Source organism: Lichenostomus cassidix, chromosome 4 (genome assembly GCF_008360975.1).
Source record: "Lichenostomus cassidix isolate B80296 chromosome 4, HeHo_3.0, whole genome shotgun sequence".
NCBI classification, from domain to species: domain Eukaryota; kingdom Metazoa; phylum Chordata; class Aves; order Passeriformes; family Meliphagidae; genus Lichenostomus; species Lichenostomus cassidix.
The window spans coordinates 48,942,332-48,964,538 of record NC_139484.1 but is presented as its reverse complement, the minus strand read 5'-3'; the positions used below and the strand labels follow the sequence as shown (position 1 = coordinate 48,964,538).

The following is a 22,207-nucleotide window of genomic DNA, read 5'->3' as shown; positions in this document are numbered from 1 at the left end:
TGCTCAGCTGCCTCCAGTATTATGGATCCCTTTGAATTTGCTGCCTGAACTGTCAGTGTTGAAAAGAAGAACAGTGTTGATCAGTTTGTAACAGATCTGTAACCTGGTGTAGTGGAAGGTGGGTTGCACCTAGATGGCATTTAAGGTCCCTTCCAACTCAGACCATTCTGTGTTTCTGTGAAGTCTTCACTCTTGGGAAAATGCTATACTAGTAAATCATGTGCTTGATTTGAGTGATTCTAATTAATCTTGGAATTCCATTAATTGGTGATGTTTGAGTACCTTAGTACATATATTCTAGATAATAATTCCTACCATTTTCACAGTTTAAAGCAAAATAATTGTTTGTTGGTTACACTAGTTAAAGGATTATATTTTTTTACAAAAATCTGTGAATGTTTTAGGTGTAGATCAGATGGCTTGGACAGATGATGGACAGCTGTTGGCAGTATCTACACGAAGAGGATCCCTCCATGTTTTCTTGACAAAGCTTCCAATCCTTGGAGATGCTTGCAGTACACGGATTGCATACCTCACTTCTCTTCTTGAAGTCACCATAGCAAATCACGTGGACAGAGTATGATAACCTCTTCATTTTAAACTTCATGTAGATATAAATAAAGTAAGTTTTAAAAGTGGATGAAAATTTTATTATTTTGTTTTGCTTTCTTACAGGAGCCACCAGTCACAGTCTCTGTTGAAGTAGAGCCCAGTTTTCTTGCTATTGGTGTTTATCATTTGGCTGTAGGAATGAACAATCGGGCTTGGTTTTATGCACTTGGAGAGAATAGTAAGCATAAATTTAGTTCTCTTAAAACTAATGCAGCACTCTGTCTTATTTCATTAATTCTGGACATTCCATGTTGTACAAGAAAAACTTGAATTGTCATATGGTCATGTTAGGATGAGATAATAATCTTTGCAGGCTGAAGCAGTTATGGCAAGGCATTGTAAGTAGTAGCAATAAAACTTCACATTCAAGATATTGGTCATGAAATGTAGACTGTTGCTTACTTGTTTTTTTCAGATCATCTTGTTAACCGATGTAGGACTTCAGGCTTTTGAGATATTATATATCTGTGTCTTTAAACACTAAGTTTAAAGTGTGTTCAAGTTCAAGTTCATAGGAACTATGATCAGAGAGTTTAAATTCTCAGTTAGGCAGATGTTCATGTTGTTTATGTGGGATAAGGAAAAATTGCTTATGCTGTGTCCAACTTTCAGATGGTAGATTTAAAACTTCCATGTTTTTCTAAGCATCCCCTTTTTTCAGTGTCAGTAAATTAATCAAAACTGTAAGAGTACTAGTCATAATTGCATAGGAAAAGAGTTTCTCTTGTACATTCTAACCAGTTCTCTCATTGCTAAGAAGAAAGTCTCTTTATGTGTGACTTGTCCCCTCTCTGCTTAGGGATGACTTTTTCACATCTGCTTACTCAGCTGCAAATTTAGATAAGTGAACATGTGTACACAGTCAGGATATTTTTACCTTTTATTTTCTGTTTGAATCCTTTAGATGTAAAAAAGCTTAAAGATGTGGAGTACCTGGGCACAGTAGCGAGTATGCACCTTAATTCCGATTATGCTGCTGCTCTCTTTGAGGGTAAAGTCCAGTTGCATATGGTAAGAGTTCTGGCAATTTGGGTTGTTGAACTAATGAGTTGAGCTAAGCTGAACAAGTTAATGTACTTTTAAAAATAAAATAAAATTGATCTTCAGTTAATGGAGACAAAATTTTAAAATTCTTCAGAATAGTTTTGCTGGCTAATTAAAATATAGAACTAAGGTTCTGTAGACTTAGAAATAGAACCTAGACTTGATCAGGTGAAGAAAGACATTTTCTTGTCAGCTATTTAACAAGTTTTATTTTAAAGGTCTCTGGTAAGGTGACAGAAGCAGGTGCTGGGTTCTTAAGGGATGCACATGCAAGTTGGTTTTTTTTTTTCATATTTCCTTACAGTTTGCTGCAAGCAGCACTGTGATACCCTGTTGTTGACAGTGGAGTTTTTCAGTTCATTCTGTTCTTTATGTTTAGATAGAAAGTGAGGGTTTGGATGCTCAGGAAGAACGAGAAACTCGACTTTTCCCAGCAGATGATGATAAATACCGAATTTTGTGCCATGCTTTAACTAGTGACTTCCTCATATACGGTACAGATGTGAGTATTACTTCCTTTTAAAGATCTTTTTAGATGGAATATATTTCTTTCTGAGTTATTTGGATTACTGCTCATGCTTCTAGCAAAACAAAAAGTGTGTCTGTGTACTTTAGTGTGGATTCTCTTCTATACAAGAACATTAAGTAAATACAGTCAAAATTGCATCCACCTTCCTTTAGTGTTGCATTTATATGAGATGCATTGGAAGGAAGGTTAAGTCTTGCTTTTACTAGTGTTTGTTGCAAAACACTGATTTTAATAGCAGAATTAAATTCTATTGCATTAATGGGAGGGTTGGCAATCAAAATGTCTTCCAGATACAAGAAAAAACATAGCACTTGCCTTGCAAATTCATTGATTTAGTTGGTGATGTGAAAAATGTGGGCAAAAAGGTACTGATGTAAACCAGTGTGATAGCATAAATTGAAGTCTTGACTTGCCATTGAAGTCTTTGTCCAAAGAGAATGTTTTTTATGTTTCAACAAGGATAGGAATTAAGGAGGGCTCTGAAGAAGGGTGTGGACATGCTTATGGATTTTTCAGTAAATTTTCTATGCATGAGGGTAGTTTTTTTCCTTTTAGTATTTTCTGGCACTGGGAATACAGGGCACATTTGACATTGTAGTATTGTGCTCTTTGTTATATTGACTGATGTATTGAGCTTCCAGAGGCAAGGCAGAACCACTATCTCTGGTTTTATCACTGGTTTAATAACTTGAGTGGTTTTGTTGCACACAAGACCTTTCCCACCTCCTCAGTACCTAAACTGGTACAGGTAAATTTGAACTACTGAATTTGCAACCAATCAATTTGATGTGTACAAATTCTACAATTGATGTCAGAAGCTGCCTTTCTTTAATTTTACCTTTAATGACAAATGAGTTTGATTGCTTTTATTCCCTGAGTTAGGTATCTCTCTTCTTAAGAATGTGTGGTTCTTCCTTGGAAGCAAATTTTACAGCTTTGTTTGAAGGTTAAGCTTCTCTCAGCAATGAGACAGGCATCTCATGTGTTTAGACATCTGCACAGTAAACACTTGTCTTCACAAAGCAGAGGGAAATAAATATCAAAAGCAACAGAAAATCCCTCAAAACTCCCAGATAGTTTCTTTACCCCCCAACAATTTTTTTGTCTTACCCAAAACAGGGTGTCAATGAAGAAGGAAGCCAAAAAACCCACTTGGAAATACTTTTTTTGAGCACTCAGTACTCTAAGATGGGAGGCACTACAGCCAAATTAGTTATCTGCTTGCCACTGATTGATGTAATTACTAACATTTTATATTATTTCTCATTAGACTGGAGGTATTCTTTATTTCTACATTGAAGACTGGCAATATGTGAATGAGTATCGGCATCCTGTCAGTGTGAGAAAGGTTTTTCCAGATCCCAATGGAACCAGAATGGCTTTCATAGATGACAAAAGTGATGGCTTTATCTATTGTCCAGTAAGTTTGTGTGGGATATCAATACAATTGTATTTACAAGCAGGCTCTTCAACTATATAGTGTTTTCAATAGGAAATGAAGAAGATTTTGTCATTCCAGCATGTATGCTGATAGTAGAAATTGTCAAGGAGGTTTGAAGACAATTTAATGGTAATTCAAGGAAATAAAATCTGTCATACTAGATCAGGACAATGTCATTACACAAAGCTCCTGATCGATAATTTTCAAAAATGTATCTCTTTGTGTATTTAAGTACAGATAATTTAGCCAGTTTCGCTTCCCCTCCCATACCTTTTTTTAAGAATGGTAAATATCATTTATATAATGTTTTTTCCACTCCAAATTTAAACTCTTTTGTTATTCAGAATCACTGCTTATAAGAAAACTTTTTCTTAAAACAATTTTCATATGCCTGCACTCGTTACATTATTTTTAAAATTTTTAATCACAACTGGGATGAATGTTTTGTTTCTCTCCTTAGTCATTTGGTAGTAATTTTACTTTTTTGTTATATGAAGGTAAATGATAAAGTATATGAGATTCCAGACTTCTCACCAACTATTAAAGGAATCCTGTGGGAAAACTGGCCAATGGATAAAGGTGTTTTTGTTGCTTTTGATGATGATAAAGTGTACACTTACGTTTTTCATAAGGATACCATTCAAGGTACTGTAATTTCTTTAAAAAGGTTATTCACTATTTTAGTTTATAAAGTAAAACATGTTCTGAATCTTCATTTGTCTTAAATAAAAAGTGCATATAAAAATAAATAGTACTACAGAAGATTTGAAGTGCACCTGCTGAATAGAAAACTAGTTACTTTGTATGTTTCTCTGTAAGGCTTCAAGGCATTTTGGTCTCAACTCCACAAGCTTCTTGGTATTATAATATTTCATCTGAAACCTACACATTGTACTTTAGTTATATTTTAAAACGTTCATGAGAAGAATCTCAGAATTAGGGTCACAAAACTTGCATCAGGGTCACAAAACTTGTATTCATTTACAGTGTTAAAACTGTAAACATAGTGATTTCTGAATTTGCAACAGAGAAACATTGAAATTTACCTACAAACATTTGGAAAAGAACCTTATTGATTTAGAAGCTTTAAAATCTGTGTATTTACTTTACTGAAAAATATGTGCTTGTATAGTTGCTGTTGACTGCCAGGATTACAGATCTTGAATTAATGCCCTGCAAATATACATGGTTTCAGCTGTGATTTCTTGCTATACTTTTTACCATGTAGGGATTTTCACATTATGTCTTTTTTTTCTTTCTGATCTTTGAATCTAGGATCAAGGATTATTTTGGCAGGTGGCACAGAAGTCCCCTATTCCCATAAACCTTTGTTGTTGTATAATGGAGAATTAACTTGTCAGACTCAGAGTGGGAAAACAAACAATATCTACTTAAGTACTCACGGTTTCCTTGGCAATTTGAAAGACTTTGGACCCAATGTGCTGAGACAAATGCTTACTCAGACTCTAATGTTAAAAAGGTACATCTATACTGTGTAAATAGTTTTCTTCTGTGCTTATAGCTCAATACAGCATATCCTGGTGATTTTAAGGTGTCCTGCTAAATATTTATAAATTAGATTGATTCATAAGTCCACACAGCTGTCCATGCAGACCAAGCAAAATACATGACTCAGTGGTGGTTTGGGTTTTTTTCACTGTCAAGTAAAAGCCTAAAGTAATTTTTTCAAGACTTATTTGGGGGTTTGTGACAGTGGCTCTTCCAAAACTGGCTGAAGGTGCTTCTAGCATAGTCTCCTCCCACTGTAATGAAGCAATGCAAAGTCAGTATAACAGAAAGAATGCCAGAGTAGGGAAAGCAGATGGTTTCCTGAAAAAGTGTGGTAGAAACAGGAGAAATAGAACTGTAAGATATGCATTTGTATTTTTCCTTTCGTCCTGATACATGTTTCTCTTTCTCCATGGCTTAGAAGTAAATGTTTTCTATGTTTTCTGTAACAGACGGGAAAAAAATGTTGAGGGGGAGTTTTGGGTATGAGTAATACCTAAAATTAAAATAGTTTTGAATGTGTTTTACCTTCTGTAGATTTTCTGAAGCATGGGAGGTGTGCAGCCTTCTGAATGACCAGTCTTGTTGGAATGAGCTGGCCAAAGCTTGCTTACATCATATGGAGGTGGATTTTGCAATACGTGTTTATCGAACATCTGGTAATGCAGGGATGGTGATGTCACTAGAGCAAATAAAGGTAAAATGTAAAGTCTTATATAGGAAATATGGTCATTTCTTTCTGCTTTAAGAACTGCTGAATTATTTTTTGTGGGGGAAGGGGTTGGCTTTTTTTCAAACAGAAGTTGAGTTGCTTTCAAGGGATATAGAGGATAAAGTATCCCAACTGCAGACTTTTTGCTTGTTTTTTTTCTTGAAGTGGTCACAGTCTCTACTGGAATGCATGGCATTTGTTTTTGCATTTGCTTGAGAACAGCAGGATATATTCATGTCTCAGGCACTGGGAGGCTCTTACTTCCTTTTGTTATTTTTGAGAAAATGTTGAAGACTGCTGTTGAAAAAAAATCCAAAACAAAACCAGATTGCATTTATACATCTAAAAGTGCATTAGTACCTTAAAATTATGCTTCTGCAAATTGCTGATTTTAGACAGTGTTAGCTGCAGTGTCATGTGAGGGCTTTTGAGGGTTTTTTCTGGTTTGTAGAATCTGATACATATCATTGTAAAATGTAAGGATATTTTGTTTTATTATTTTGTTTTATTTTGCTTACTAGATTATGTTATTTATACAGTATTTATTTTCTTTTGGACTAGTTCTGCACCTCTTATGTCTTTCTACAGGGAATAGAAGACCACAACCTTTTAGCAGGACATCTGGCAATGTTTACTAATGATTTTAATCTGGCTCAGGATTTGTATCTGGCATCCTCCTGTCCTATTGCTGCTCTTGAGGTATTCATTTAAGATGTGTGTATTTTCTACTGTTTTCATTTCCAGATTAATGTTGGAATATTTTACCTTCTTATAATTTTGCCCTTTTATGGTTTTGATCTTGCCATTGTGTGACTAGAATCGTAGAATATCCTGAGGTGGAAGGGACCCAGCAAGGATCATCGATAGAGCCCCTGCAAAGCAGCATGCCCAAGAGTCACACCTGAGAGCACTGTCCAAATGCTGGAGCTGTGTCAGGCTTGGTGCTGTGACAACTTCCCTGGGCAGGCTGTCCCAGTGCCCAACCACCCTCTGGGTGAAGAACTTTTTCCTAAATGATAACCAACATAAAACTGCCCTGACACAGCTTCAGGCTATTCCCTTGGGTGCTGTCACTGGGCACCACAGAGAAGAGATCAGTGTCTGCTCCTCCTCTTCCCCTCACGAGGGAATTGTAGACTGGAATGAGGTGTCCCCTCCATCTCCTCAGGCTGAACAGTCCAAGTGCTCTCAGCCACTCCTCATATGGCTTCACCTCAACACCCTTCACCATCTTTGTTGCCCTCCTTTGGACACTCTCTAATAGCTTTAGATCCTTCTTACATTGTGGTGCCCAAAACTGCACACAATATTTAAGGTTAGGCTGCCCCAGCCCACAGCAGAGCAGGACAATCCCCTCCCTTGCCTGGTTGGCAATGCTGTGTCTGATGCCCCCCAGGACACAGCTGGCCCCCCGGCTGCGAGGACACTGCTGATTCATATTCAGCTTGCCATCGACCAGGACATCCACGTGCCTTTCCACAGCACTGCTTTCCAGCATCTCATTTGCCACTCTGTCCATACATCCAGGGTTGCTCCATCCCATGTGCAGAGTCCAGCACTTTCTCTTGTTAAACTTCATTCAGTGGGTGAGTGCCCCACCCTCTGCTTTGTCACGGTCTCTCTGCAGGCCTCCCTGCCTTTGAGGGAGTCAGGAGCTTCTTCCAATTTAGTATCATCAGCAAACTTATTTATTATACCTTTGGGTCCTGTGTCTAAGTCCTTTATGAAAGTGTTGACGAGCACCGGGCCTAAGATGGAGCCCTGTTGTACACCACTAGTGACAGGTCACCAGTCTGATGTCACCCCATTCACTGTTACCCTTTGTGGCCAACCTGTTGCTCACCCATCCCATGATGTGTTTATCCAGTTGTGTGCTGGACATTTTGTCCAGAAGGATACTCTAAGAGATGGTATGGAAAGCTTTACTGAAATCCAAACAGATTGCATCAACTGTTTGTCCTTGATCAGCTAGGTGGGTTACCTTATAATAAAAGGAAATAAGGTTTGTCAAACAGGACTTTGCTCTCATGAAGCTGTGCTGGGTGTGACCAATGAGTGCATTGTCCTTCAAGTGTTTTTCAATAACTCCCAGAATAATCTTCTCCATAATTTTACCAGGCACTGAAGTAAAACTGACAGGCCTGTTGTTTCCAGGGTCATCCTAGCAGACCTTCTTTTAGGATGAATGTCTCTCAAACTGCCTGAATCTTTCTAGAATATTAACTCAATATTTGTATTTAAATAATTTAAAATTCAGAACAGAATTCCAAATTTGATACTTGCATCAGAAAATGTTGCTGTTCTTTGTTAATAGATGCGAAAAGACTTGCAGCACTGGGACAAAGCACTTCAGCTGGCTAATCGTCTGGCTCCAGACCAGATCCCTTTCATATCAAAGGAATATGCAGTGCAGCTTGAATTCATGTAAGTTCTCCTGTAAGGTTGTAGTAGAAGAATATTAAACCAATATTCATGCTCAATAGAAGAATTGAGATACTTCAGATGACTGCATTGCTGAGAGAGGATTCATTGAGGTCTTGCAGCTATAGTATGAAGAGAAGGAGTTTTGCAAGAAGTCCTTCATGCTAGAGGCATGTTAGCAAATCATATTTCCTTTGACTAATTTCAGTATATGTAGGTTCTTTGCAACTGCTAGGTCCCAGTGTATAATATCATCTACTAAATAAATACTTTGTTGCAGACAAGTGCTTGGAAAATAGAGAAGGTCCAAATCATTTAACACCTCTTACATTGCATGAAAGCCATGCCTTTTGCCTTTCTTTAAATATCTGTTAGCCTTCATTTCCTTAAATCGTTTAGGTAGAGGTGTGTCAAATTTCAAGGCTGCCAATCCCTGAAACACAGAAGGTATTAACCATTTTTTTAAAACATGATTTTAAACTCCAGTTTATAGTTAATTCTTCCCAGAAAAAAAAAAAAAAAAAAAAACTGATCTGTTTAATGTCTAGATCCAGAGGAAAGACTAACTTAATAGTTAATGGGTTTTAGACAATAGTTAATTGTTAATAGTTTTTAGACAGCTCCCTACCCCTGGCAGTACACCTGGCATTGAGAGAGGACACTTCTTGGTCCCAGAAAGGAAGGAATGGAGGCAGTTGAAGCCATGCCACCATCTGGAACTTGAGATCTGAATATACACCAAAAAAAAGATTGCCTTTATTTTTGTGTTGCAAAAATTCTAAATAATTTAAAAGATTAGCTTCGTTTATCTTTCAGAAAAATGTGGAAGTAGAACTGAGACTACTGAGGTGTATTGTGCATACCGATTGTTTGCCTTTCAAGGGAGGTTTATTGGTCTCTGTACAATAGAGTTGAGATGGAATTGTCTCTTTGACTAAGAGCTTGATAAAATCCGTAGGAAGTGCCATGACGTTCTGTGTAACTGCCCACCTCTCGCATACCTCACATCCTCCTATGCAATCGTTATGTCTGAATCAAGACACATACATGCATAATCTGAGTGGTAGGAAGCCAACCATCTCTTCTTCTTAAAAATATTCTTCTGTATAACTTCCAGTTTTCTTTTAGGGGTGATTATGTTAATGCTCTGGCGCATTATGAGAAGGGAATCACTGGGAACAATAAGGTAATTCCTTTTTAGTAATGATAGCATTGTACTGTCACAATATACATTATTGTGTTTCAGACTCATTTGAATTCCAATTTTTTTAATGCAACTCTAAATTAAACTTTAATAAATCTATGTAATGTTTTGTTAGTTTGTTTCAATGCTTGGTTCTTGTCGCTTTTGTGACCTGATGTTTCTCATGTATAATCTATAGTTACTGCTTTTCATTTGATTGCCAGTACCAGGAACATGATGAAGCTTGCCTTGCTGGAGTGGCTCAAATGTCCATTCGAATGGGAGATATCCGTCGTGGGGTAAACCAGGCCATTAAACATCCCAGTAGGTCACTAAAAAGAGACTGTGGAGCTATTCTGGAGAATATGAAGGTACTCAAAATAGTTAATAAAAGTTATGGCTGAATATGTGACTTCATTAGGTTGTTTATTTATAATCTTAATTTAGAAATTGTGTTTTAATGATTTCCAATATTGTAGCAATTTTCAGAAGCTGCTCAGCTGTATGAAAAGGGACAATATTATGACAAGGCAGCATCAGTATACATCCGGTGTAAAAACTGGTAAGTACAGGTTTCAGGGAAGTGTTATATTTCAGAGGATTTGCTTGGATACTCTTTGGAAAAGATTGATTCTCTGAATAGCACAAATGCCTCATGAACCATGTTCATTGATTTTATTGTTCCCAATCCCAGCTTAAAGGTTCTCTCAGAAATTTATGTTGTTTTAATGTAGTCTTACTGTAAAAGGGAGATAATTTTTTTCCTTTTTTTGTGTCTCTTATGTTTAAAGTTTCTTGCAGAGTCCTTTGTGGGTGTGTTTAAATTCACACTGAATTTAGTGCACAGTGAATTTAATAATTATATGTGTGTAGTTTAATTAATTAGATTTCTTAGTTTTATAATATGCATAGCTGAGGCTGAGTATTTAGACAGTTGGAAATTATTCAAGAGTAGCCAGTATCATAACTTGGGGGTTTTTTTAAGTTAATTTGATTATTTTGAAGCCTCCATGGGAAAAATAAAATTTTCTGAGAACTTTAAGGACTCAGTTCTGGCCTAATTGCATTACTCCTCATATTAAGAACTTGGAAACTTCAGTACTGAACTTGGAAAGTTCAGTAAGACCTCTCTTCTTTCACATGACTGCCCTAAAGATTAGGTTGGAATATTGCATCCATTTATTTGAAAAATGAAAATTTCATTCCATCAAAGAATTGTAGCATCAAATGAACCAGGAGAACACTTGGTTAAGGAGGGTAGCTTGCATCTAATAATAACCTTGATTGGTGAAGTGGGAGGTACAAGCTTTATTTACCCTTCAAAAGGAGGTTCAGTTTGAAGAGTGCCCATCTTTTAGTCAGAGAGATGAGATTTAAGGTCAGACTCTCTTGAGTCTCTCATATCCTTTGTCCTGAAAGACCACTGCTTAGTTTGCTGGCTTTTATAGATCTTTCAGGTAGCAGTTTTAATACTGTGCTTCTTGTGTTAGTTAATCAGAGAACACCTGAGGTAAAAATTGTTGGTCTGGCACTTCTTCTGCTTGTACATCTCAGACTTAAAAATAGAGAAGAGACTGTCTTCTTTAAGCCTGTATGCTCATGAAGCAGTCATTGATCTCCAGTTCTTAAAGTGCAGCTTTTTGAAAATACTGAAATGCCTCCAAAGTTTGTACATTATGTTCCGTTTCTTCTATTTCAGACTCCTTTTCAGTGTTGATATAAATAATGGCAGCTTTAGTGGAGAAAATTTGGAACCAGATATATTTATTAAACGGCTATTATCTTTCTAGGGCAAAGGTTGGTGAACTTCTTCCTCATGTTTCATCTCCAAAGATTCACCTACAATATGCAAAGGCTAAGGAAGCAGATGGCAGGTACTTTTGAATGCTGTTTTTTAATATGAAACATGTTATTGCTGTTACTGTTATACATTAGTGGTTTTGTAAAATAAATTAAAACACATACTGAAACTTCTGCATTAAATGGAAATAGATTGAAAATGGATTCTAAAATATGTAAACTTAAGTTTATGCTTAGGTATGTTGAAGATTTGAAACATAATCTAAGGACATTCTGTTGGTATCAAAGATGTGTTTCTAATTATTTTCCTGTGTAAACATAAATATCTTTTTAACAAAAATCATCAAATGTTTTAAAGTACTGCACATGGTGCAATATTCCACTTAGCAGAGTATTCAAGTTCAATTTGTTTCTAACAACTCCTTAGCTGTGATTTTATAGGTTATTCAAAGGGAGAATAATCACAACAGAATTGTTTTCATTCTAGAATCAAATTACTGGTACATCTTAATGGCTGCACTTGCATAATATTGAATAATGTGGTTATTAGCTGAAGTGAAAGTCCCAAATAGGTTATATTTAATCATGAAATGTAGTTCCTTCTAGTCCTTACCTGTAAATAAATGTGCTTCAGGATAATGATACTTTAAAATATGAAACAGCACCAGAGTTTAATGTTTGCATTAATGAGACTAGAAAAATACTGTTTGTGTCAATTGCATAGTGAGAGAATGAGAAATTTCTTGATCACATCTACAGAACAGAAAAGAGGTCTTACTTTTAAAATTGTACAGCTAGCTATCCTGCTTGGTTTTTATTTTTCTCTTGCTTCCAAGTTTCATATGGAATGGATGAACTGGTTTTAATATATAGCAAAAGGGATGCTGGCAGAGTAGGTCAAAAATAGTATTGTAGTCGATATTTTTCTGTTGCCTGTGCTTTTTGTTGTCCTAACAGAAAATGAAAGACCAAAAAAACCATAGCAAATGCAGAACAATGCAATTATATGCAAACTGAAAGGAAGGTGTCACAGAATAATCTAGAAGTAAAATACTTTGTTTCCTTCAAAGTGTATTATAAAAAGTTGTTTAAAAAGTTAAACTGATGTGGAACCATTCTTTTCAGGTACACAGAAGCTGTGACAGCTTATGAACATGCAAAACAATGGGACAGTGTAATTCGACTATATTTGGAGCACCTAAATAATCCTGAAAAGGCTGTTACTATTGTGAGGGACACACAGTCTCTTGAAGGAGCAAAGATGGTGGCCAGGTAACAATCATGTAATGCACATTAAAAAGAATTCCATATCTGTTGGGATTTTATGAGGTTTGCTAACATATTAGACTCTGGTTATTGGTGCTTGGCCAGTGACTGTCTAATTTAGTTTATTGATTTGAGTTCTCTAAGGTTTGGACAACTAAACAGGCACAGATCTTTTTTTGTTGTAACTTTCTGATTAAAATTATATTAATCTGAAGTAATAGGTTTAGACAACAATAAAAAATTGCCATGCTGTATTATTTATGCTAAGTTAATTTTGGGAACCTAGTTAAAACAATCAAGATACAAAATGGATTAGAAATATATTATATTTGTATGTATGTTATGTGCTATATTCCTAAAACATTTGGTGTATTCATTAAGCTAATTAGTACTAAGGTATTAATTTGTCATTCTCATTAGATTCTTTCTGCAGCTTGGAGACTATGGTTCTGCCATCCAGTTCCTGGTCATGTCCAAGTGTAATAATGAAGCTTTCACATTAGCTCAACAGCACAACAAGATGGAGATTTATGCTGATATCATCAGTGAGTATTCCAGGTTCATAATTCGCATGCATTATGTTTTGCTGTTCTTTTAGTTGGTTTCAACCAATTTGAAATCATAAGACAATGGGTGTGAAGTTTGGTTTCCCATTTCCAGTCATCATGGCCAGATTTGATGATTTGGGTACTTCAGGCCTATAAGCCAGGCTTTGCTTTCAGCTATGATGCTTCCATTGGTCATCAGTCTGGGTTGTTTTCAAATCTTGCCTGTCCTACAGTTTTTTTTGCTTATCCATAGAGACAGAACATTTCTCTAGACTGTTTTCTTGTGCGCATTGAGGAATCCCTTTCATTGACCACAATGCAAACCAGAGAATTTTACTGGTATGGTTCCTGATTTTTATTTCCTTTTCTCATGGTTCCAGCTCTTTTCTTACATGTATATGTCACTTTTTCTTCTATTTTTTTGTCTCTTTAAGACCCTTCACAGCCCCCTCTTGTCTCAGTGAGAGACAGAAAGGAGACCTCACTGAGAAGCTCACTTTTATCTTAGGCCATCAAGCCAGTCAGAGTCCAGCTTGTCAATTTGCACTAGATTTTATAGTTTTCATCTGCATGAGGCACCTTTGAAGAGTGCCCTATCAACTCCATATATGTATCTACCAAATCCTCATATTTTCAATTAATCTCTTCCTTTAGAAAATTTCTTGTTATGAAGGTTATAAAACTTCATGTTGGTAACTTGGCAACAGTTAGCTCGGAGATGTATGGTTGCAGATGCTTGTCAAGGTGGCCACAATTGTTCCTTATGATTTCTTACTTCTATCCAAAATAGGATATCTCAAATTGTAATCTAAGTGGGTGGGAAAAGGGTTTGAAACTAACTTTGGAGGAGTGGCTTTGTTTTACATGTGTACAGCAAAATGGAGTCTTGGTTAGAAGAGTGAAGTAGTATTCCCTGCTACCACATGGTTGCATTGATCCTGATAGTCTTGCTTTGTACAAGTATGCCTCCTTATTCTTAAACTGTGAAAGCAATTCAGGTGATAAGCACTTGCACTGCTTTATTGTTGCCAAGACATGATGGAAAAAAATTATTAGATTATCATTATGCCCTTTTATTTTGATTTTTTAGAAGAGTTTGTAGTGACAGGATGAGGGGGAATGGTTTTAAACTAACAGAGAGTAGATTTAGATTAGATATTAGGAAAAAATTCTTTACATTGAGGGTGATGAGACACTCAAATATGTTGCCTACAGAAGTTGGGGATGGTCCCATGCCTGGAAGTGTTCCAAGGCCAGGTTGGATGGAGCTCTGAGCAACCTGGTCTAGTGAAAGATGTTCCTGCCTATGGAAGGGGGCTTGGAACTAGATGATTTTAAGATCCCTTCCAATCCAAATCATTCTATAGTTCTATGATTCTGTGAAAAACAGAAATCTCATTGTGGTGTAAAAATCTATGGAAACAACTATGTTATTAGCTCCTAATGTCTGACATTTCGTCTGATTAACTAGGAAAAAATGTGTAAGACATAATTTGAGTCTGTTTGGCTTTGGTTTTCTTTGTATGTGAGTAGGAAAAAAAGGTAGAATAGGCATTTGTTCCTTCAGTAAGGTCTTTATCTTGGTTAAAAAGAGTACCCTGCTATCACTTAGATCTGTCTGTTGCAGGTTCTCAAAGTTCTACCAATGAAGATTATCAGAGCATTGCACTGTATTTTGAAGCAGAAAAGAAACATTTTCAGGCGGGGAAATTTTTCTTGCTGTGTGGTCAATACGGACGGGTCAGTACTTAAAGGGTAAAACAGTTGAAGTGAAATGTTTGTAGAAACTGTTCAAAATACAGTACTTCAGGGAAGTTCATAGTAGATTTTAAGTGCCTTTACTGATGACAGACTGATACTTTTTAAAAAGTATAAAAAATGTGAGCAAGCTATTTATATTTACCATTACCTAGCTTGTGTTCTGTGAATTATACGTTGCCTTGCACATAGGTTTTTCATAGCAGTAGAAGCTTGAGGTGAATCAATGATATACTATTGTCAATGAGTCTCTAAATGTCATGATCCACAGCAGCAATTTATTTACATTTCATTGGTTTGACCAGTGGAGACTTGGTTGCAGAGTAACTAATTCATTTAGTTGCTGTAGTGTGCCCTGGAAGCTTTTTTTTAAAAAAAGAAAATATGTTAATTGAAGTATGTTGATTGACACACTTTTGATCAGTTACAAGTCTGTGAATTTATGCTTATTAAATGTTTGACTTTTGCATACTGAGCAGTTACCAGAAAAATACGACTGATTTTTGCAAATTACAGCTATTGTAGGTGACAACTCCTTCGACTGTGGCATGCCGGGGGAAGGCAGGGGGTGGGCAGGGTGGGGCTATCCATGACATTAAAAACATTATTACATGAATCACATTTTGAAATTAATTACATTAATCATTAATTTGTTCTCACCATGTTGCCATGAACATCTTTCATAGTTAGTGAAGGTGTACACCAGAATTTAGCAAAGAATTGGTTATTTCTTGCATGAATATCTGTAAGAGCACCTGCTGCCTCTGTAGTTGAGATAAGCATTCAGTGTGCCACTTGACTGTCAAAATGCAGAGAGAGAGAACTTAATAAAAATTAGAAAAAAGTGAGTTTCATGTGTCCCAGTTTTAACTTTTCTTCTGTATCATTTTAGGCATTAAGGCACTTCATGAAAAGTCCAAACACAGAAGATAACTTGGCTATGGAAATGGCAATTGAAACAGTAAGCAACTTTGATAAAACAAAAAATTCTTCATCTTTTAAAGAAGTTTACTTTCAGTATTATGACATTTTCCTAGCATCACTGAGTGTGTGTTTGGACAGATTGCAAATAGAAGGAAAACCGTATCAGTAAAGATTATATCTAAAAGTATCTAAAAATCCCAGCATAACACTTTAGAAAATAAATATGAACTGCTGTATGTCAAAGATGATGAACCAAAGCATCGTCTGGTTTGAACATGCAGAACTAAAAAAATAATGTTCTAAATATATCTAGTTTCAGTGCTTTATTGAAAGCCTCGTCATGAGCAAGTTATTTTTCTCTTCTTCTTTCATATCATATTTTCTTGTGTCTTTTCTCAATAGGTGGGACGGGCAAAAGATGAAGCCTTAACGAATCAGCTGATTGACTATCTTATGGGAGAGGGTGATGGCGTGCCTCAGGTATTGTATTTTATCACTGCTATTGTGTCACATTTCTGTGCTACAAGGTATTTTGAGCTTACTTTGTCCTAAAATTTTTAGTAGGCACAGACTGTGCTTTAGCTTTCATTAAGGAGCAAGACGTGTATGATCACTCCATGAGTCATTCATCCAGTAACTCCAGTTTCAGAAATATAAGAAAGGAAGCAACTATCTTAGATATAATAATTTTTCTTCAGTCATCTTTATGAAAGCAAGTGGTTGGACAGAGGAGGTCCAAATTAATTCTTGTATGGAGGGTACGAGACAAAACTTAGCTGTTCGTTGATGCCAATTTGCCAGCTGACTGTTGCCTTTCCCAGATGGACAGTCGGCATGTGTGTGTCTCAGGATGAGCAACAGCACTGATCTCTTCCTGCAATAGAGTTGGTCTGACTTTTGCAGTGGAAGAAAGTAAGGTAATAAGTAGGAGATGCATGTCAAAACCCCAAACTTGACCAGGCTACATGAACCAGTTCCTGCGTTCAATATCAGTGTCAGGCATAAAATGTTTAAAAATTAATAAGATTTTCAAAATTCTCAGCTCCTTTTTGATTTCTGAATGACTTTGATGACAATAGAGCTTGTAGTACATTCAGTCGTATTTGGGCTTGAGTTCATGGAACTAAGTGACTCAACCACTTGACATTTAACTGCCTGTTTCAGCTGATCTGCGAGCTAAGTGGTGAAAGCCAGATCTCAGGTGAAGATGTTGCAGTGTGCAATCAACTGCTTAGTCAAGGAATTTAGGGTCTCATACAAAGTCATGGTAAATACAGTCAGGTACAATATGATACATATATGGAAGAACAAATTATGCCTTGCAGAGGGTAATAAGGTTTGGTAATTATGGAGATGACAAGGTCTCCATGAAGGAAGTTGATTTCATCCCTAATATTACAGCTGTGGTTTGCAATTCTCTTAGGAATTTGGAAACTCTGTCTCTTTCCTCTCTGTATGGATTAAGGGTTTGATATTTTAGACTTTTTGAGACACTGGGCAGTTGATGGCCAAGCAAACTTTGCTTTTGTAAAATCTGAAAAAAAAAGAACCAAATGAAACCTCTACACCTTTGTTATTTACCCCTTACCTTAACCTCTAATATGACATGTGAAGTTCAATAAAATTATGAGAAGCAAAACACAGCAAAACAAACAGAATTCAACTGGAAGAGCCCAAAGGGAATTAAGCTGTTGGAGGCAATGGATGAAAAATCTATGTAGTTTCATTTTAAGCAAGACTAATTTCATATTTATGCTGGAAGTTGGGTGGACAGAAACTGTAGCATCTAGTCTCTTTTCTCAGAACATCAGCACAGCTGCCTTGTTCAAAAAAGTGTATGGAACTGAGCAAGGGAAGTGAGCTACAGTATGATCTCCATAGTGAAGAGATTCTAAAAGTTTTATAAAAAACTTAAGAATTTTGTAAATGCTATTGTCATATTTAACATTGTTTTGAACTTCAGTGTAGAGCTTTGTTTTCCTTATTTAAAAGCTCTCTCTTTTTCTTCTGAATGCTTTAATCCAATCAACCATAGTCTCTCTCAGTGAGTAACAAAATTTTACTATATCAAATCATACATACTTGTTTTAAAAATTACTTTGAAAACAGTCTTTATCTTCGTTGTGCTATGGAGACTGTTCTTGAACTTAAGCAAGATATCATTGTTTTTAGAAAATAGAAGCTTCTATGTTGTGGCATTTTTGTAAAGCTGAAAGTAAGGTTGAATTTTAAAGTAGCAGTGCAGCAGAAACTTGCTAATAATTTCAAACATTGATCTTCAAACCAGATTATCACTGACAGCAGGCTGATTGCTTTAAAACTGTCAGAGCCAACAATTATGTTGCATTTTAATGAAGTACCTTGTTATCAAAATTATTATGCTCACCAAAATTTTGCTACACTATTGTCAGACTAATTATAAACTATTTCTTAAATGTGTGATTATGTGAACTATTGTATTTGTGTAAGATTCTTAAATTGTCATGTGTGCTCTTTTAGGGAACATTAACTAGCAAGGTTCTGCAGTTTTCTGTATGCATATCTTTGGAGTACATATGTTTTAAAAAGAAAAATTAAACTAAAATTATTAATATCTAATATTAAATCAGTTTGATTGCAGTAATAAATTTTCAAAAGACCTTAGGAAATGTATTAGAAATTCTTTTCCTGCATTTTTTGCTTTGAAACTTAATGACTTTAAAGTTAAGAATATGAAAGTAAAACATAGGACTAATTTTCCTGAACAACTTTTGCTTTTTCTTTTTTTTAAGTAATTAAAATATATTATTTAAGTAAGATACAGTTAAAAACATGGCAAATACCATGTAAGACCACTGGTCCATGCTGAGACAGGATCCTATCCTGGAGAAAGGGGAGAAGCAGCCTGGATTCTGCTTATCATAGATGGAATGGCCATCTCTGGTCATTATGTGATGTCAGAAGTTGGGGAAGAATTATTTCATAACCCACTATTCTTAGTGATTTTTGGTTTACCATAATCAGGGAATAATAATTTTTCTTTTTAAGGCAGTTTACAGTGGATAAATAATATCTGTTAATAAAAGTTGTAGTCACATTATTATCCAGATAATTATTTCATTATTCTTAAATTACAATTCTTATGATGTTCAACCTTTTGATCGTGTGTTACTTAAAATTCTGCTCCATCATTAGTTTAACAGTAATTACTTTTGGTCACCTAATGTTTTTCCTTACATTTCAAGTTAAAAAGAAGATTTGTCTTCACTGTTTTCTTTCCATATGCAATTCTTCCTCTCTTGCATTTTTTTCTGGTTTTTTTTTGTAATTTTTTCTTTTTTACTCAAGTACAAGCTAATCCTTGCAGTCATCTTTTCTATAAGGAAATATTTTATATCTATAATATTTCTGTTCCCTTGAATTTCTGCATTTTTTGCTGTGTCTGAGACTGACATGCAAAACCCACACAGTATTCCAGAAAATAGCGCATTGATTAATACAATTATTTTTATAAAAATTTTTATACCATTTTAACATAGAATACACACTTTAAATATGTGGATTTATTACTAATAATTGGTTTGGATTACTAATTAGCTGGTTTGGATTTTTTTGCTAAACTCTCTATAAAGCTCCCAGAGTTTTTTTGGTTTTTTTTTTTACTTACACACTTAAGTTGGAATCATACCATTATATGCAATACTTCCCCTTAATTTAATCCTTATTTACTAGTTAAAAGATTACCATATACAGGCTTTACTGTTTATTGATCCCATTTTAGAAATGGATTTTATATCAACTGCTGATGAATGTGACACTAACCCAATTTTTTTTTCACTTAATAGTTCCTTTTCAGCATAAGCAAGGTCATTTTATTTTGCTTTTTTATTTTTTCAACTTCTTTAATAGCAATAAATAGAATATTTTTAATACTTAATTTCTCTAGTCTTTCTTTTCTATTCCTATATTTTATTTTTTATCTTTAGGAATTAACTCTCTTGAGGATTTTCTCAAAATCCTTATCAAAGACCAATTCTTTCTTTCATTGGGTTTTTTTTATTCCCAGTCTTCTAGACATTTGGGTACACTTACAAAAGTAGAACTCATGTTTGTTTCCTATAATACGGCCATCTTGGTTTTTCAGTTTTGTTTTTAAATTCTTTCACTAATTTGCCTGCTGTTGGATTGCCAATTTTTGGGTGAACCTTTTGCTACATTTGCCATTCTTGGGTTACAGAAACTATCAAAAGTACATGGTATAGCAAATTATAAATTTTATGCATTTTGTTAGCTTATTGTCCCCTGATTTTCAATCTTTTAGCTGTCTTGGATGTCTACCATCTGGTCCCACAACAATACAGTCATTAGTAGCCAGATTTTGTCATCCCTATCCACACTAAGCAATGTTTGCATTTAGACCCATAATGCAATTTGAGCATTTCTAGTAAGATTTCTATTTCTAAAAGGAGTCCTTTGGTTCTGTTCTGACACCATAAATGGCCACACATCTGGAGTTGTTTGGTTTTCCCCCTGTACAACTCTCCATGTGCATAGTGGTGTGTAGCTTTCTGCATCTCTCCTGACAGGGCTGAGCTGCCAGGACTCCATGCAGGCCCTTGGCATGAGTGTTCCTGGGCCTGAGCAACAGCCAAACCCTGCATGTGGCTGTGGCATAGCTGAAGTGTGTTGATACCAAGAGCTTTTCATGCAGCAAGCTTGTCTGCTTTCTTTGGAAAATGTGGTGGGATGAGCAAGTCAAGAGAGGGAATACAGCAGTACATATTTGGTCAGTATTAATTGCTTTTGTATGATTTCCTTAAGGATGCCAAGTACCTGTTCCGCTTGTACATGGCCCTAAAGCAGTACCGAGATGCTGCCAGAACTGCCATAATAATTGCCAGGGAGGAGCAGTGTTCAGGTAAGTCTGTTTTCTCTGGTGTGATGCCATCTCTAATGCTTCCTCCTTAGGTTCCCTACTTAGGGTGCTGTTATATATGTAAGATTACACTTAGAGAAGACGTGTATCTGTGCTTTTAATTATATTCAAGTTCAATTTTGAATTTGAAAGTAGACATTGGAAAAACCTTTGGACTCACACCTGTGTATTAAATATTGGAAAAAGAAGAAACTTGTGGAAGATATCTGTGTTTTATATTAAATTCAAGTGAACATAGTGATTAATGACAGCCTGTGACTTCACCTTTCTGTGTATTACAGGTTACAGAATTGCAGTTTCTATATGGTTTCTGACTTGGTACTGATCCTTTAGTCTTTGCACCTGACTTTTATCAGTGGAAGATGGGCAGGAGATGATTTCTGTTGAAGAACCAGACATGCTTACTTTGAGCCTTGTTTTCCTTTGTAATGGGTAGCTGAAGTTAGAAATAGAAAAAAAAGAGAAGAGATAGGGCTAGAGGCAAAATAGCTGCCACCTCCATTACTCACGCTCCTCTGTAGCCACGGCAACAACCCTACCATAACACTGCTTGCTTTTCATTTCAATTATGTAGAAGAAAAATCTATAAAGGAAAAATAGCAGTCTCAGGAATAACCCGGGCAAATTAACATTTATGGGCTGCTCCTCAGCATTGAGCTGAGGAGTGGAAAAACCTCAGAAACCCTTGGCAAGCAAATCTCCCAATCTATCATAGTAGTAAATAATGCATTTGTGCTAATTGTGTAAGCAGGAAATGCAAAAGCTCAAGGGTTTAAATATTTACTTGCTTCTCTGAATCTGAAAATTTGTATCTAAAATGCAGTGTCCCTTAGTGTATTTCATATTCCCCAGTAGTATGAATGTGTTCTGCAACAGTGTAATAAGAAGCACGTTTGTCTCATTAAAATCACCAATCTTACAGTAACAGATTCTTCTGGAGAGACAGTTTTATATCAGCCCCCTCTTCCTTCAGCAGATTTCAGTGAGCTTGATTCTGAAGTTTGCACCAATATAGTTTGTTCTTTCCTTAAAAATCCACGTAATAATAAGACTGAAGTCATTATTAGTGTTTTTCTTTGGGGATGCCATTTTATGTGCAGTTTCCTTGAAGTTGTTTTTAATGTAGTCACATGTTTTTTAGAATTGTTGTATTATACTGAGAGTCAGTAACACAGTATAAAAAAACAAAGTTGTTTTCCAGCAACTAATTCTGAAGTGGTATTTAGCTGCCTCACACAAATTTCACAGTTTGATTCAATTGTAGTGTGTAACAAAACATACAAATTGTTCAGTGGAGTAAAAGCATCTGCTGATAGAGAAATATAGGGAGGCAAAGGGAAAAGTTGGCTGAAATAATGGGAATATCCTTTAAATGCCTCCAGCTGCCAAGAGTATGACTTCCTTAGACTCCAATAATGCAAAAAATACCAAAACAACCAACCAACCAACCACCAAAACAAAGCAAGAAAAAACAACTAAGACTAGACTAACCATGCAAAACGTTACTTGATTTCAGCTACATTGGTAATTTAATAAATTACTGTG

The 22,207-nt window shown here is 35.7% G+C and overlaps 1 protein-coding gene across 1 annotated transcript in view; it reads left to right on the top strand.

The window, feature by feature from the left end:
• The window catches only part of WDR19 (WD repeat domain 19), a 39,894-nt gene that overhangs the window by 10,353 nt on the left and 7,334 nt on the right, over positions 1 to 22,207 (top strand). The window contains exons 11-30 of the mRNA XM_085059131.1: positions 405 to 577; positions 676 to 790; positions 1,517 to 1,623; positions 2,036 to 2,158; positions 3,456 to 3,605; positions 4,124 to 4,271; positions 4,902 to 5,106; positions 5,673 to 5,832; positions 6,436 to 6,546; positions 8,162 to 8,271; positions 9,397 to 9,454; positions 9,676 to 9,822; positions 9,931 to 10,013; positions 11,242 to 11,325; positions 12,377 to 12,523; positions 12,938 to 13,062; positions 14,693 to 14,805; positions 15,716 to 15,784; positions 16,150 to 16,227; positions 20,548 to 20,644. Coding sequence (XP_084915257.1) covers positions 405 to 577; positions 676 to 790; positions 1,517 to 1,623; positions 2,036 to 2,158; positions 3,456 to 3,605; positions 4,124 to 4,271; positions 4,902 to 5,106; positions 5,673 to 5,832; positions 6,436 to 6,546; positions 8,162 to 8,271; positions 9,397 to 9,454; positions 9,676 to 9,822; positions 9,931 to 10,013; positions 11,242 to 11,325; positions 12,377 to 12,523; positions 12,938 to 13,062; positions 14,693 to 14,805; positions 15,716 to 15,784; positions 16,150 to 16,227; positions 20,548 to 20,644 — 2,403 coding nt within the window. The remainder of the gene's footprint in view (positions 1 to 404; positions 578 to 675; positions 791 to 1,516; positions 1,624 to 2,035; positions 2,159 to 3,455; positions 3,606 to 4,123; positions 4,272 to 4,901; positions 5,107 to 5,672; positions 5,833 to 6,435; positions 6,547 to 8,161; positions 8,272 to 9,396; positions 9,455 to 9,675; positions 9,823 to 9,930; positions 10,014 to 11,241; positions 11,326 to 12,376; positions 12,524 to 12,937; positions 13,063 to 14,692; positions 14,806 to 15,715; positions 15,785 to 16,149; positions 16,228 to 20,547; positions 20,645 to 22,207) is intronic.